The sequence below is a fragment of the Mesitornis unicolor genome, unplaced genomic scaffold (assembly GCF_000695765.1).
Source record: "Mesitornis unicolor isolate BGI_N332 unplaced genomic scaffold, ASM69576v1 scaffold7700, whole genome shotgun sequence".
NCBI classification, from domain to species: Eukaryota; Metazoa; Chordata; class Aves; order Mesitornithiformes; family Mesitornithidae; genus Mesitornis; species Mesitornis unicolor.
In genome coordinates, this window is record NW_010156222.1 from 625 (window position 1) to 15529 (window position 14905).

At 59.8% G+C, this 14905-nt stretch overlaps 1 protein-coding gene across 1 annotated transcript; it reads right to left on the reverse strand.

Moving 5' to 3' along the window:
• Positions 1 to 702: 702 nt before the first annotated feature.
• On the reverse strand, positions 703 to 14883 carry MYO1F (myosin IF). The gene is given in 30 exon segments (XM_010183441.1): positions 703 to 779; positions 876 to 974; positions 977 to 1035; positions 1319 to 1431; positions 1434 to 1516; positions 1634 to 1717; positions 1979 to 2127; positions 2208 to 2354; positions 2553 to 2698; positions 2811 to 2980; positions 3568 to 3682; positions 3824 to 3968; positions 4047 to 4145; positions 4635 to 4741; positions 4846 to 4927; positions 5264 to 5349; positions 5448 to 5615; positions 5853 to 5939; positions 6066 to 6152; positions 6322 to 6402; positions 6495 to 6691; positions 7068 to 7200; positions 7277 to 7411; positions 7482 to 7613; positions 7758 to 7847; positions 8003 to 8090; positions 8677 to 8771; positions 9254 to 9343; positions 11227 to 11364; positions 14791 to 14883. Coding segments are annotated over 30 exon segments (3285 nt in total). The 5' UTR covers positions 14794 to 14883.
• Positions 14884 to 14905: the final 22 nt, after the last annotated feature.

Consider the following 14905-nt stretch of genomic DNA (forward strand, 5'->3'; position numbering starts at 1 on the left):
CAGCCCCCTGAATGTTACCAAAAACAGCCGCTGCAGCTCGGTGGGCTTTGGCTGGGTGGGTCCTGGCTCAGGGCAGGGTGATGTTCCCCCCTCCTCCAGGTCCTGCTGCCCCCCGTGCCCTGCTTGGCCTCAAGAGGTCCAGAGTGGCACCGGGATGTGGAGACGCCTGATCCGGGTTCTTGGGGGTGCTGGTTTCTGGATTCAGCATCTTCAGGAGGGTTCAACGTGGGGGCCACAGGGCTGCCTCCAATGTGTGTCCACTCACATGGGGACACCAGGGTGCAGGGCTCTCTCCATGGGGCCAGTGGGAGCCACAGGCCAGCACCAGCATGAAACGCAAACTCTGGGCTCAATTTTTGAGTCAGGCTCAGATTATTTCCCATAATTATTAACAAAAATTCTATTTACATCCCAGAATCGCCAGAGCAGTTCCACTCCCAGGGTACCAACAAGCAGCAAAGAGCTGGTCCTTGCAGCAGGGAGGCCCCCACCTAAAGCAGCCAAGGGATGCGGTGGTTGGCACGGCACTGGCACAGCCTGGCAGCCAGCACAGGCCACAGGGGCTGGTGAGGAAGCCCTCGCTCACTGCCAGTGTCAGCAGAGAACCATCATGGAGGCACCGCCAGCCCCTTCGGCACAGCCTGGGGTGGGGTTGGATGGGAGGATGGTGATCCCCTCCTTGCCTCCGTCCACGCTCTCAGCTCAGATCTTCTGCACATAATTCCCAGGGAAGAGCCCTTCCTTGCCATGCAGCCGGCCTTTCCACCAGCCGGAGGTATCTGGGAAAAAGAGGGAACCAAAAGAGCTGGGTCGGGTGGGGGGCTGCCATGGGGCACAGCGGGGAGGCACTGGGCAGGATGGGGACTGGGTCGTACCTTCCAGCAGGATGTCGATGGTGTCCCCCACGTTGAAGCTGAGCTCGTCCACGTCCTGCCCGATGTACTGGTAGAGTGCCCGGCACCGCGGCACGGCGGCTGCGGCTTGGGCCGTCTGGCTGGTGGTGGCCGCTGGCTCAGGCTCCGCCGGCGCTGCATGCTGAGGGAGTGGGAGGAACGGCATTGGCACCGGGGAGGAGAGCGTGGGATGCACTGCACACTCCATCCCACCTCACAGTGCCCCATGCCTGCAGCGCCAGTGGGTCCTCCCAGTGTAGGAACTGGGAGAACTGGGGTGCACAGGAGCCTGCAGCAAGGCCAAATTGCCCAGACCTGCTCAGGCCATGGCCAATGGGGAGGGGAAAGAGCATCTTGTGGGACTGGGAGCAGTGGAAGGGGAGGATGGGATCTGGGGGGAAAATGGGTGCAGGTACGGGACCTACCCGGCCACCCCCTGGTCGGGCACGTTGAGGAAGTCCATGTTGTGATCGGATGGGGGCCGTGTCTTAGTCTGGCGGGTGGCATTTCGGGGTGGCAGTGCGAAAAAAAACCCCGCCGCTGTTTTTGGGGTGCCGAGTAGGTGTCGAGCTGCGCTTGGCTGTTGCTGCGTGGGAACTGGGGCGCCCCATTTCTGCAGGCACCTGGAAGAGGCCCCCCCAGGGTGGTGCATTACAAGGGGCTCAGCCTGCACCCCCCCCAGGTGGATTCAGGCTGGGGTGTCCCTTCCTCTCCACCCCCCTTGGGCACTGCCCCCTCACCTCTGGATGCTGGGGGAGTGCTGCGGGAGGGCGCTGGGTGCCTGCTGCCACCTCTGCTCTGCGTTGCCCCCTTCCTTGTAGGCTCTGGGGGGACACAAGCCCCCCATGTTTGGTGACGGCCCTCAGTGCTGGGGGGCGGCTGCCTTTGCAGTTTGCACCCCGTCACCCTTTCTTTCCCCAAAACCCCCCATGTTGCCCCGTCACCCAAGCAGGGTCCTCACAGGTGAGATGCAAACCCTGCAGAGTTGGAGTACATGCATCTCACCCCAATGGCCCCAAGCCGTGCCCTGTGTCCCTGGTGCTCCTGTCCCTCCCCATTTTCACCTCCCATGCCCTGGCACTCACTGGCGTTCCTGGGGAGCCCATCCCCAATGCTGACCGTGAGGGTTTTGCCTCCAGCCTTGAGGGTGGCCACGTCCCCCTGTCCTCTGATGAAGGTGACGTTGCGGGTGCCACCACCACCCCAGCCCTCCTTCTTCACTCGAAACTGTAGTCTGGGGGGGAGAGAGGACTGTGAGACCACAGGGGTGGGACACCATCCTGCTTTGTCACCTCTCTCGGTCTTCATCCTTACATGTCCTTGAAGGAGAGGCGCAGCTTGGTGTGGGTGAGCTCCTCGTAGCGTTTGCAGAGCAGGCTGAGCAGCTCCGTCTTGAAGATGGACTCCAAGAAGTTGTCGGCGTCGCTCTCGTGGAGGATGAAGAAATCATCCTGCCTGGTGCTGGGGGAGCAACCCCAGCGTGGGGGTGTCAGCGGGGGACAGGCTGGTGTCAGCCAGTGCTGAGGGGCAGCCAGGAGACCCCACTGGGTTCACCCCAAGTGGATTTGGAGGGCGATTTAGCGGGAAATGTTCCCAGCCTCCAAAGTCCCATCCCAACCACGCAGACCCCCACCATGGAGCTGGTGCCAAGGGACACACCTCAGCGAGATGCCGCTCACCGCCTGCAGCTCCACCTTCTTCTTGAGCACCTCCTTGATCTGCCCCTTCTCAGGACCTTTCTTCACCTTCTCCCGCCCGATCAGGTAGAAGTACTTGGGGGTAAGGATGAAATCCCGCTTGATGGGCTGGGAAAGGGCAGGAGCAGGAGATGAGGGGGTGTTTTTTGGGGGTTCATGAGCCCTGGCACCCATCCCACCACATGCCATGGCTTGGCCCATCCTGAGTGGCTCCACGTACCTTGAACCTGCGGTCGTACTTGGTGATGGAGTCTGCGAAATCCACCCGCTCCCGCTTGGCCAGGAACTGCCGCAGCTCTGGCCGCTCCTCCATGCCCAGGTAATCGCCCACGAAATTCCTGTTAATGCTGTTCCTCCTCCGCTCTTTGAAGTTGTAGAGGATGTTGGAGGCTGTGTGGGAACCCAAACCCTTGGCTCAGCCCTCAGCCCCTACCTGCCCTCCCAAACTGGAGTGGTGGGAGCCATCAGGGGCTGGTGGCAGCAAGAACTAGGACTTGTTTTATGCTGTGTGAGGAATCTGAGCATGGCTGGCTTCAAAACTCATTAACTGCCATCAAAAAACCTTGAGCTGTGGGAGGGAGGGAGAGACTCAGCTGCTTTCTGGGTTTTGCCCCTTGATTTTTGTCTGCGGGTGGGATAATGCCCATGATGGGGTCAGGTGGTGGCCGTTGGCCTTGCCCACGCCTCTGCAAACACTGACCCTGGGCTCCTCTCTGGCTCAGCTCAAGCAACGAAATGCAGAGCGAGAGGGAGAGAGGCGCCGGTTTCTGTCATGCACCCCTCCAGGCTGGAAATGGAGCAAAAAATCCACTCTGTCCTTCAAGATGTAGGAAGAGACCCCGGGAATCTCTGGTCTGGTCCTTCCTCACCCCACTCCTTGTTAGTGCTGCAGTTAGGAGCCAGGCTGTCGCTCTAGGCTGTCCCTGGCGAAGGGCACTCTAAAAAGGGGTGTTGGGGCGCTGTGTCCCCATCCTTACCCTCCTCTCGCATCTGCTCGTACTTCCGGATGGCGATGTGCCGGCGCCAGGCCTTCTGGATCACCCGGGCAAAGCCGTCGAATTTCCGCTCCCGCATCTCTTCAAGGAGGAAGAGCTGGTGGGGAAGATGTGGGGTGCTGAGCTCCCCCAGCTCCCCGTGCTGCATCGCTTCTGCTCCCCATCAGCACCCCAAAACCCTCCCCAAAGCGATGTTCGGCAGGGAGGAGGATGCGGGTGGTGGACCCGAGCCACCCACCGATTCGGGGTTCTTGACGAACACCTTGCTCCTCCCCATCTGGTACTGGTCTGGGTCCATGTTGACAGAGCACAGCAAGTGCTGCACCCCTTGCCGCTCGTCCCCGCGCCAGGACGGCCATGTCTCAGGGGTGAGGATGGCGTAGCTGTGGGGATAGGGGGATGTGAGTCACGGCTGGGATGTGGGGACCCCTCTGTTCTCCCCCATCCCAGTGGGTGCTCACCGTTGCAGGAATTTGTGGAAGAGGCGGCGGTAGGCGAACCCTGCCCGGCGCACTCGGATGTTCTCCTTCAGCCCCAGGTACTCCACTTGGTGCTTCACCCTGCGGAGTAGGGTGTGCATGGCAGGGGTGGGGGCGGACCTTGCCCAGACCCCTCGGCCACCAGTTTGGTGAGAGACCCTCTACAACTCCCTGAAAGGAGGGGGTAGTGAGGTGGGGTCTCTTCTGCCAAGGAACAAGCGATGGGATGAGAGGAAGTAGCCTTAAGTTGTGCCAGAGGAGGGTTAGATTGGATACGGGGAAAAATTTCTTCCCTGCAAGGGTTGTCAGGCACTGGAAGGGGCTGCCCAGGGCAGTGGTGGAGTCACCATCCCTGGGAGGGTTCAAAAAATGTGTGGATTGGGGCACTTGGGGACATGGTGGGGTCGGGTTGACGGTTGGACTTGATGATCTTGGAGGTCTCTTCCAAACTTAATGATTTGGTGATACTTGGGGCTTGGATACAGCCCCATGGTGATGCACCTGGATGCATCACCATGGCCAGGTCCCGTTCCGTGGACTCCCTGGCACATCGTGAGGGCCCTCTGTTACCTGCTCTCTTCCCAGTCCCGGGGTTTCTTGGTCTCGTTGGGTTTGATGCAGCGGATGTAGTGTGGCGTGCACTTCATTAGCGTGTTCACCAGGTCATTCGCCTGTTTCTGTTGCAAGGACCGACCTCGGTAGCATTAAAGGCGCTGGTGGGAGCCCATCACCCTGCTCCTGCCCCAGCACCAGCTCCTGTCCTGCAGTCTCTGGGACATACCTTGATTTTGGAGCCTGCGGTGGTCGGTCGTCCCTTTTTGTCTGAATCCAGTTTTTCTGGGAAAAGCATCCGGATGAAACCACTGCAAGGCAGACGACAGTTCCCAGGTGAGAGCCGCTGGGCTCCCCAAGCTGGGACAACCTCCAGCAATGCTTTCTGCTACTGGGAAATCCTGGGAGCCTGTCCCCTCCCTCCCTGAACACCCCCAGGCTGAGCAGGACGGGTGCTGGTGGGTGAGCACTCCTCTGTCCTCAGCACCACTCTGGGTGCTGCTGTGGGGTGATGCAGGGCACTGAGCACCCCGAGCTATGGCTGGGGCAGAGGCAGGACTGTTATGGTCTGGCTTGGGATCATGCCCCTCTCTGCTCTGTCCCTTTTTTGGGGTGTCCCCTTGGACCACAGTGCTGCCAGGACTCACTGCTCGCTGCTCTGCATGAGCTCGATCAAGTCGGTGAAGAGCACATCCCGGTTGCGCTCGCAGAAGCCAGTCACGTCGTAGGAGACCTGGGGACAGGGCGGGGAGCTCAGCAGCCAGGGCTGTGGGGTGCAGGGTGCAGGATTTGGGGTGCGGGGTGCAGGATTTGGGGTGCGGGGTGCCGTACCTTGCCTGCGTAGTGGTGGATGACGAAGCCAGAGCTCCAGCTGTTGAAGTGCTCATGGTTGCCCACAGCTGCCTGCATCTTCTGCAGCAGGGTCTGGTCAGCACCCTCGCCAGTGGCGTGCATGGTGGCACAGACGTCGTCCAGGACGCTCATGATCCCGGGGGGGTTCTGGGAGAGGGAGAGTGAGGCCATGGGTGCCCGAAGGCCAGGTCCTGCGTCTGCCCCTGCTCAAGCGCCCTGCACTTGTCAGCGCTGAGCCACAGCTCCGGTTAAGGTCACAGAGCTCTGCTCTCCCAGGGATGCTCCCAGCAGGACCAGATTCTGCCACCCATCCCCGACGACACCCAGCCCATCTGACACCCCCTTTCCTCCAGTATCCCCCCTGGAGGAGAAGACCCTGCTCACCAGCTTGTTCTCTATCAGGTCGCAGACCACCTTGTTGTTGAAGTACTGGATCTGGGTCCATTTGATCCCCTCCTGCACATATTCCTCCTGGGGAAGAGCAGGAAGAGCTGGGTGGACCCCAACCCACAGGACATGCCGCAGCTCCCCCTGCTTCGGCTGCAGTGACAGGGGTGCAAGGGACAGGAATCAGGGAGCCCTGCGGCACCCCTATACCTGCTCTGCCTTCAGGGTCAGCTCTATGAAGATCTGCTGCAGCTTCTCGTTCACAAAGTTAATGCAGAATTGCTCAAAGCCATTTTTCTGCAAAAGGTGAATGAGAAGATGAGGTTGAGTCCTCTCACTGCATGGGGGGGACCCCAAACAGCAGCAGCTGTGGGTGCTGATATAGGGACCCTTCCTTGGGCCATGGACTGCTTACAGCCCCCTGCTCCGGGAGCAGGGATGGACTTCCCCATCCAGGAACACACACCTGGAATATTTCAAAGCCGTAGATGTCCAGCACCCCGATGCTGTACTCCTCATATGGCTTCTGCATCGCCCGGTTGATGGACTGCAGAGAGAGACGGGGACGTGTCACCTTTGCCAGGGATGATGGCAGCGGGGCCAGGTGGCAGCATCCCCCAATTCGCTGGCACCACGCACCTCGACGAGGAAGTCGAACATGCGGGCGTAGAGCCCCTTGGCCAGGGCGTCGCGGGTGTAGGCGGCCTGCTCCACGTTGAGGGTGACCGTGATGGACTCGGAGCGGCCGCCCCACTTACTGTCCATTTTCCTGCTGGTCACCTTCTCATTGAGGCGGTCCTGGTCAATCCCCAGCAGGTAGGCAGGGAAGGCCAGGGCTGTGCAGAGGAGGAGTGTGGTCAGGGGTGCCCATACACCACTGCCATGCTGCCCACAGCCACTGCTGTATCCCCCAACCTCATCCGAGTGTAGGGGACAGCGGTGCTGCAGCAACCAGGGATGTGGGTCGTGGTCCCCCCTCTGCTAAACCACACCAGGTGACTCCTGGCATCCATCCCCTTGCTAACTGAGCTCTGTTTGTGCTGTTTGCTCGCTGCCTCAGTTTCCCCATGTCAAATGTGAGGAAGATACTGATGCTGCCTCCCTCCTCTGCCAGAGGATTTGTGCTATGCAGTTTGCAACTCATCACCAAGGGGCTCTGTGAGCATCCTTGCTCACCCCCCTGGAGCGGGGCAGGGGGGGTCGGTTACTCACAGTCAGCATTTTCCACCTGAGCGTAGTTGCCTTCCTCCCGAAAGCTGATATTTCCCAGGTGGAGGATCCCCGCCACGATCTGCAGCACCAGCTGCTGGTCCTCACCGCGGATGCCAATGACCTGCATGGCATTCTGGGGGAAGGCAGGGAGCCTGTTAGCCCCTGCCCAGCCGCCTTTGGGGACCCTCCCACATACTCCAGGCACTCACCATGGTCTCGTGGAAGTCGCTGCGGTCGTCCGTGCCGTCCACCCGGTACGTGTCCGACTGGTTCAGGTAGAAGTAATAATCCGGGCTCATGATACCCAGGTTCTGTCGCTGCTCTTGGGATGCCCCTTCGATGAGCTGGGAGAGAGATGGGGGTTGTGGTGACCCGCCCCCCTCGGCAGCCCAGCTGGCTCCGTGCCCCCCATACCTGGTAGTAGATGTGGAAATTCCTCTCGCACTCGTTCTGGCTCACCACCCGCGACTTCTCCAGCAGGAAGTTGGAGATCTTCCCCCCGTCGGGCTCGCCGCCCCGGCTGAACTGGATCTCGAAGTACTTCCCCTGCCCCGGCACAGCTCCGGCTCAGCGCCACAGATCCCCCATCAGACTCCTCGCTCCCCCCTCCAGTCCCAGCATCTCTCCCCCATCTCCCATCACACTGGGACCATCACTGGGCCTGATCCTGGCCATGGCGCTGAGACTTACGAAGCGGCTGGAGTTGTTGTTACGGACAGTTTTGGCGTTCCCGAAGGCTTCCAGCAGCGGGTTGGACTGCAGGATGATGTCCTTCACGTGCTGGGGGCAGAGGAGGGGACGGGGCTGAGCCAGAGAGGCCACACGCCAGCTCTGTGTGTCCCCATCAGACAGAGGGAGCAGGGTCCAGGGCCGCAGGGAGAGGTTTAGGTTGGGAGATGAAGCGATGGTTGGTGGCGGGGGGCACACAGCCGTACCTGCACTTTTTCGCCACCTCCGGACACTTTGGAGATGTAGCCCATGATGTATTTTGCTGCCACCGTTTTCCCAGCTCCACTTTCTCCGCTGTGCAAATGTGGAAGCAGAGGAGATGTAAAATGGGCCCACTGCAGCCGGGTGGCATGCAGAGCAGGGCTGGGGGGCGATGGTGGGTGACAGGGGCTGTGGCCTCCCTCCTGCCATGTGCTCAGAGCATGTGGCCGCTCTCATAACAGGGACGGGGCTGCTCGGGCCTCTGGGGGGGCTCTGGGATGTAAGCGGGGTCGGAGCAAGGCTGGGTGAGGAGCTGCTCTGAGGTGTTGGATTTCTTGGTGCTGGATTTTGGAGGGAGCCGTGGGGGTGTCAAGGGGAAGTCTCAGGCCTTGCCCCACATCCTGACCATTTGCTTTGCAACACTCGGCCGGAAAAACGTGTTACACAAGGCTGGGTCCCTGCCTGGGACAACCCTGTGGCAGCCCCTGCTGATGCTTGGGGTCTGGGGTCCCTCCAGGCACCCCCATATGCTGGCACCCCCAGGAGCCACCACTGGGCTTCAGCTGCCTCTCATCACTGCTTTTAACTGGGACATCCCTAGGGTATGGGGAGAAGGGGTGAGGGGGGCAGGTGTCCCCAGACAGGTGGCAAGGGGTCCCCAAATGTGCCCTCCTCGTACCTGATGATGACGCACTGGTTCTCACCGTCGATCAGCATGTTGCGGTACATGTTATCAGTCAGGGCGTAGATATGGGGGGGGTTTTCATACTGAGCCTAAATGGGGGCACAGGGACAGCAGCGCTGAGCACAGAGCAGCCAGCAGCTCCCCCCTCCCTGCCCTGAGCCCCCTCCCCAAATCCTCCTAACCCTGACCATGCATTGCACGGGGCAGTGGCACGCGGCAGGGATGGGAAATGAGTCTCTGGCCACAGACATGAGGTAATCAGCCAAATATCAGATGATTTTTTTGACTCTTCCCTCCTCTTTGTGAAGCTTGGCGTGACAGGGCGAGTCGCTCGGGCTGAACTTTACCATGTTTGGGTATTTTGCTGTGTATTTATCAGCTGAATTTCCCAGGAATGTGGTGTTTTCTCCCAAGACTTATTACTGACTCCATCCATGTGCTGACCTCTGCAGCATCCAAAGGGCTGGGGAGGATGGGGACACACATGGGACCCCCAGTCCCAGATATTTTGCACTAAATGAAACCTGGTGATGCCCCAGGGGACCCCGTCAGCCGCAAGCAGCAGCCTCACCGCCCCCTGGTACAGCTCGATCTCCCGGTCGGTGAAGTACGGCATCTGCTTGAAGGGGTTGACGGAGATGAGCACTGGCCCGATGTAGGTCTGGGTGGCAGGTTAAGGTCTGTCCCTCTGTCCTTCTCCATGTCCTGCTGTCCCTTCCCGCCCCGCTCGCCATGGTGGGTGGTTTGGGGCTGGTGGTCCCTGTCCCTTTCTGGGAGCTCCACCAGGGTTCCCCAGCCACAGGACCCCAGCACTTAGCTCCCTTGGCCCCAGGGTGTCCCCCTGGGTTTGACTGGCTCAGCGTACAGCAGGAGCATCCCCTTGGCTCCTCGGCTTCTGACTGAGCATGGGCTCCAAAATCTGCATTCCCAGCATCCCAGCATTCACCCACTGCTCAGCGCCTTTTGCAGCGGAAGACTGACTCCATTTTACATCCAGGGAAACTGAGGCACGAAGAGGTGAGAAGGTGCCAGCTTCTGTCTAACCTCTCCCCCTCCCAGCATCCCCACATCACCTGAGTGTGGGCAGGAGGGGGGAAATGCGGGGAACTGCGCCTGGAAATGACTCGGTGGCAGATAGGGGTGACCCCCCCTCCAGTGTTTCAGGTGGCTCCGAGCCCTCTGGGTCCCTTTTTCAGTCCCCCTGACAGCGGGATAGGGGAAAAGGAGCCGGAGGGCAGGAAAGGGAACTGCGCCTGGAAATGACTCAGTGGCAGATAGGGGTGACCCCCCTCCAGTGCTTCAGGTGGCTCCGAGCCCTTTGGGTCCCTTTTTCAGTCCCCCTGACAGTGGGATAGGGGAAAAGGAGCCGGAGGGCAGGAAGAGAGGGGCTTTTCTGGGAAATGCAGAAGCGTGGGGTGTTGAGTCATGGCAAGACGGGGCCAGCACAAAAAAAAGGAAGAAAGAGGCAGCATGGGGTATTTTTTTTTCCTCCGAAAAAAGAAACCAACCCAAAAAACCCCAGCCCCTAAACACATTTAAAGCCCCAGGGCTGCTGAAAGAGCGGGGAGGGTGGCTGCATCACCGCTGGCTGGGACAGAGCATCACCTTGTAAGGCCAGAGCATCTTCAGGGAAACCACAGCCACCCACAGCAGCTCAGCCCCACGCTCGGCCCTGAGCCCCTGCCATGATGCGAGGATTTTCTCTTCTTCCCCATGGGTGCATCTCCAGGCAGGTGTGGAGTGTGGAAGGGATCAGTGCCTCGAATTGTGGGGGCACCAGGGAGTCTGAGAGCTGCTCAGCAGTGTCAGTGCCGTGACAGGAACCAGCGACTGTAAAAGTGTCTGGGCTGGGGGTGGCACAATGGGGGCAGCACGGGGCATGGGGGGAGCTTTGCACCTCGGGGTGGCTTCTCAGTGTCCTCCATGGCCTGAGAGTGGTGGCACTGCCTGCATCCCCCGTATCCGCAGGGATGCTCCTGCACCTCCAGGGTCTGTTTGGATGTGCTGCCGGTGCAGAGCAGCCAGGGCACGCTGTGGGCATGGTTGGGGTGGGGAACAGCGGTGGGGGATGATGGCCATCAAAGCCATGGGGGTCCAGCCCCCTGAGTGCAGGCAGGTGGGTCGCCAAATCACCCAATCATTAAGGTTGGAAGAGACCTCAAAGATCATCAAGTCCAACCGTCAACCCAACCCCACCATGCCCACTCAACCATGTCCCCAAGTGCCACATCCACATGCTTCTTGAACACCTCCAGAGATGGGGACTCCACCACTTCCCTGGGCAGCCCCTTCCAGTGCTTGACCACTCTTTCAGTAAAGAAATTTTTCCTTATTTCCAATCTAACCCTCCCCTGGTGCAACATGAGGCCATTTCGATGAGTGCAACTCAGCTCAGGACCAGCAGCATCCCCTGGCCTATCCCAACCTCATCCCACCACACTGTGGGGACAGGACACTGCAAGGATTGGGGCAGCCCAAGTTTGACCCTGGCAAATCCCTGGAGCGCAGCTCCCTGTCCACGTCCCTCTGCCCTGGGAAGGATACAAAGATGTAATCGTCCATAAAACGCTTCTTGAGGTTCTCCACGATGGCCTCCTCAGAGATCTTGGACAGCAGGACCATGTCATCCACACCGCTCTGCTTGACATTGTGGCTCTGCCAGTGGAATCGCTCCTTGCTGCCCTGGGGGAGAGGGCCACAGCGCTGCCTCGGGGCCACCACCCATGGGATGAAGCTACTACCCATGGGATGGGGCTCCAGGCCTGGATCTGGTCCCAGCTCCCCTTGAGTTGCTGGTACCTATGACTGGCTTGTGGCCCCAAATCAAAATCTTTGAGTGGGGCAAAGATGGGATTTTTTTATTTTTTTGGCCATATTTGAAATTTGCAAATCTCAAAATTCCAGCACTGCTGCACTTGAGCTTACCCCATCCCTCTGGCAGCCTGTGGGCACCTTTGTACCATCACCCTATGGAGCTAATGAAGGCCTAATGAAGCAATTAGTGCCCAGGCTTTGCTCATGAGTCAAAGGGGCAGCAAAAATAACCCAGGGGAAAGGCACGAAGTGCAGCTGGTGGGGCATCCCCTGGCACCATGTGTCCTCTGCGCCCCCACGTCCCCTTCACACCGGGGTGGACGTGTGACTGTGCCATCACCCCTTCAGCACCCCCTTTCCAGCCGCCCCCTGGTTCACCTGGCTCTGTCCCCCAGGGCCATGGAGCAGGAGGAAAAGCCCTCGTGGGGGTAAAACCAGCCCTGGGCTGGGAGGGGAGGGCACAGCTTGACTGTGCAAAAATAAAACTGCCCAAAGGGCCCTGGTCCTCAGTGCTGCAGAGGAAACTGAAGATGGCCATGGTGGCCTGGAGGGGACCCCCCTGTCTGGACCTGCTCAGGGCCCCCGTGGGCCTGTCCCATGGCCCCCACAGTTCCGCTTTCACCCCAGCACTCCTGGCACCGATTTCACTTCTCCTCCCCCCATCACCCCTGGCCTCTTACTCTTTCCATTTCCCTTTTCTTCTCTTCCCCTTTTGCTTAATTTTCCTGCTGGTTCTCAAGATTTCAGGCCTCCAGACCCCAACACCTTTGCACCCTCCCAGCCCCCCCTGATTTTCACAGCCCCCTGCACCCTCAGATGCTCAGTGCAAGCCGGTACCATCACCTCAGGGGACAGAGCGACCACCGTGGAGCACAGAGGGGTTTGGAGGCATCATTTTAGCCCTCCCTGGCCGCCTTCCTCCCTGCCGGCCTCTGCAACCCAAAATATCATTCACGCCCCCCAAACCCCAAATGCAACTCAAGCCCCCACAGCCTTCTGGGGGGCTTTTGGCTTTGTTGTCCTACACCCTTCCCATGGGATGCATGGACCTGGGCAGCTAAGGGGGTCCAGGGGGGATCGGAGTGGCTTATGCAGCCTGAAAACACATGGGGAGCTTCTCTTTGTTCCGTTCATTGCTTATGGGCCTTTTTCTTGCCCCTATTCCCCTTCCTCCACTCCCTAATAAGCCCCTAGGAAAGCCACCCAAAAAACCACTGGCGGGCCCAGTGATGGGGTCCAGATCACCTAGGGAGCTACTAGTGACCCCAAGAGCTGCCAAGTTTCAACCCATCCTCGCCAAAACCTTGTGCTTCAGTGGAGAGGAGCAGGTCGGAAGGAGCCCAGCACCTTGGGTCCCTGTCCCCTGCCTCCATGGCCTTAAGTGCCCCGGTGCAGTCTCCCCAGGGCTTGCAGGCCTGTTAACAGCACCAAATTAAGGCAAAATACGAGCATTTCCTGTATTGCAAACTCAACACTCTCAAGCTGACACCCGGAGTAGTTTCTCCTTCGTTAAACGGCTGCTCAGAGCTCTCAGCAGCGAGCGGGGCCATCACCACCTCCTCTTCCTCGGACACAGGGCAGCGGCTTTCCTGGCCCAGCCCAGCTGCAGGGAAATCACCCGCTCACTTTAAATGAAGGTTTTGTCCCCTATATCTACAGAGCCGTGGGTGTTTCTGCCCCATTTTGGGGAGCACAAAGGCTGCCCGGGTTTCCTTAGGATGTCCTGAGAGATGTTGCAGGTGGTTTGCAGGGCTGGGGCTTGCTAAATGGGGTAAAAATCTTGTGAGGAAGAATGAAGAGGAAAGATGCTGCTCAAAACCATGGCCCTGCCCCAGCTTAGCATCCCCAGAGCCCTTGAGAGACCAAGACCAAACACCTCCGTGAGGCCATTCCACCCTCAAGTCGAGCAAGGGGTGGTTTTCAGCAGCCCTTGGCCCAGGCTTTGCTCTGCCAGCGGCCCCATACACGCTGGGGGCCTGTGTGGAGACCCCCCTGGAGCACCCCAGCCAAGGGCTGTGGGATGGGGACCCTCACCACCACCTGTGCAGGGCTGCGGATGTGCAATGGGGTGGCTGACACGGGGAGGGGAGCAGCCCCGCCGCAGTGATCACAAAACATCGTCTGTTTTTCTTCAAAGCTCGGGTCTGAGCCACCAAAAAAACCTTGCAAGCCCGAGGTGGCACCTTTCATTCCGAGATAAGGCAAACCCCGATGCAGCCAACACCTTAAAACCACCGGAAGCCTCGCGTGCAGCATCGCTGGCACAACCCCGCCAGGTCCCAGGCACAGGCAGGGTTTGGGGAGAAGATATTTCTCCCCACGTTTTGGGGATGGGGACTGGCTGTGGAGCAGGGACGGGGGTCGCAGCAGTGCAGCCCTTCACGAAACCACAAAACATCTTTGAGTTTTGGGTTTTGGTGGGGAGGGGACGGTGTTTGCAACTTGGGGACAGCATCTGAGCATCCTCTCAGAGGTGACAACCGCGACCGTGAGTGGGAGAAGGCTCTGTTTCAGTCTGGCCCCTTCCTGGTGGGGTGGAAATGGGGGACAGCATCACCCCACAACACAGCAGGAGCAGAGCCGCATCCTTCAGCCCGCGGCTGTGGGCACATCGTGCAGGCTCTTCCTCCCCAGTTTTGAGAGCTTTCATCTTCCTCTTCTGCCTCCAGATCACCTTCCATCTACTGCCCTTCCAGCAGCCCTGCTCATGGGCCCTGTCCCCCAACACGCCAGGGTGCAAGGTCAACCCTGGGCACCAACACCCACAAGGCCACGGGGGGTACGGCTGTCCCTGGCAGCCACCCCTCTCTGCCCGCACCTTGCTCTGCCCACACCCTGCCTGCACCACAAGCGTGAAACCAGCAGCGCTGGTGGGAAGCTGGGCCAAGAGGAACACCCAGGTTCTCCTGTGGGTACCGCACCGGTGACAGCAAAATCAAAACCACTTTGTGCCAACCCAGTCTCACCTCTAAATGGCCTCCGTCCTGCTCATGTCAGTGCTCCCTGACCCTGCACCCAGCACCCATCTCCGGCTGGTCTCTACCACTGTACCCTGCACCAGGGCCTCACCCAGCTCCACTCCCTGTCCCCATGTCTGGAGGCCACTGTCCCCTCTCCAGTGGGGATGGTGAGTGGGCCCCTGGCACCTCCCAGACAGCAGCAAGGGACCACAGTGGGTACAGGAGGGGAAAGGGCTGAGGTAGCCCAGAGGTGGCAGGAACTGAGGGTGACAGCCCCACAGTGCCCGAGGGAGACGGGGTTGGGGGAGCCCGATGAGGGCCACCCTGCACTCACCATGGTGTCCCTGCGTCTCGCCCCCGGGGACGGGGCACTCGGGGCTCCTGTCACCGAGGGCCCAGGTCCATCCCAGAGCTCATCGCTTTCGTGTTTCTGCTGCAAATACAAATCG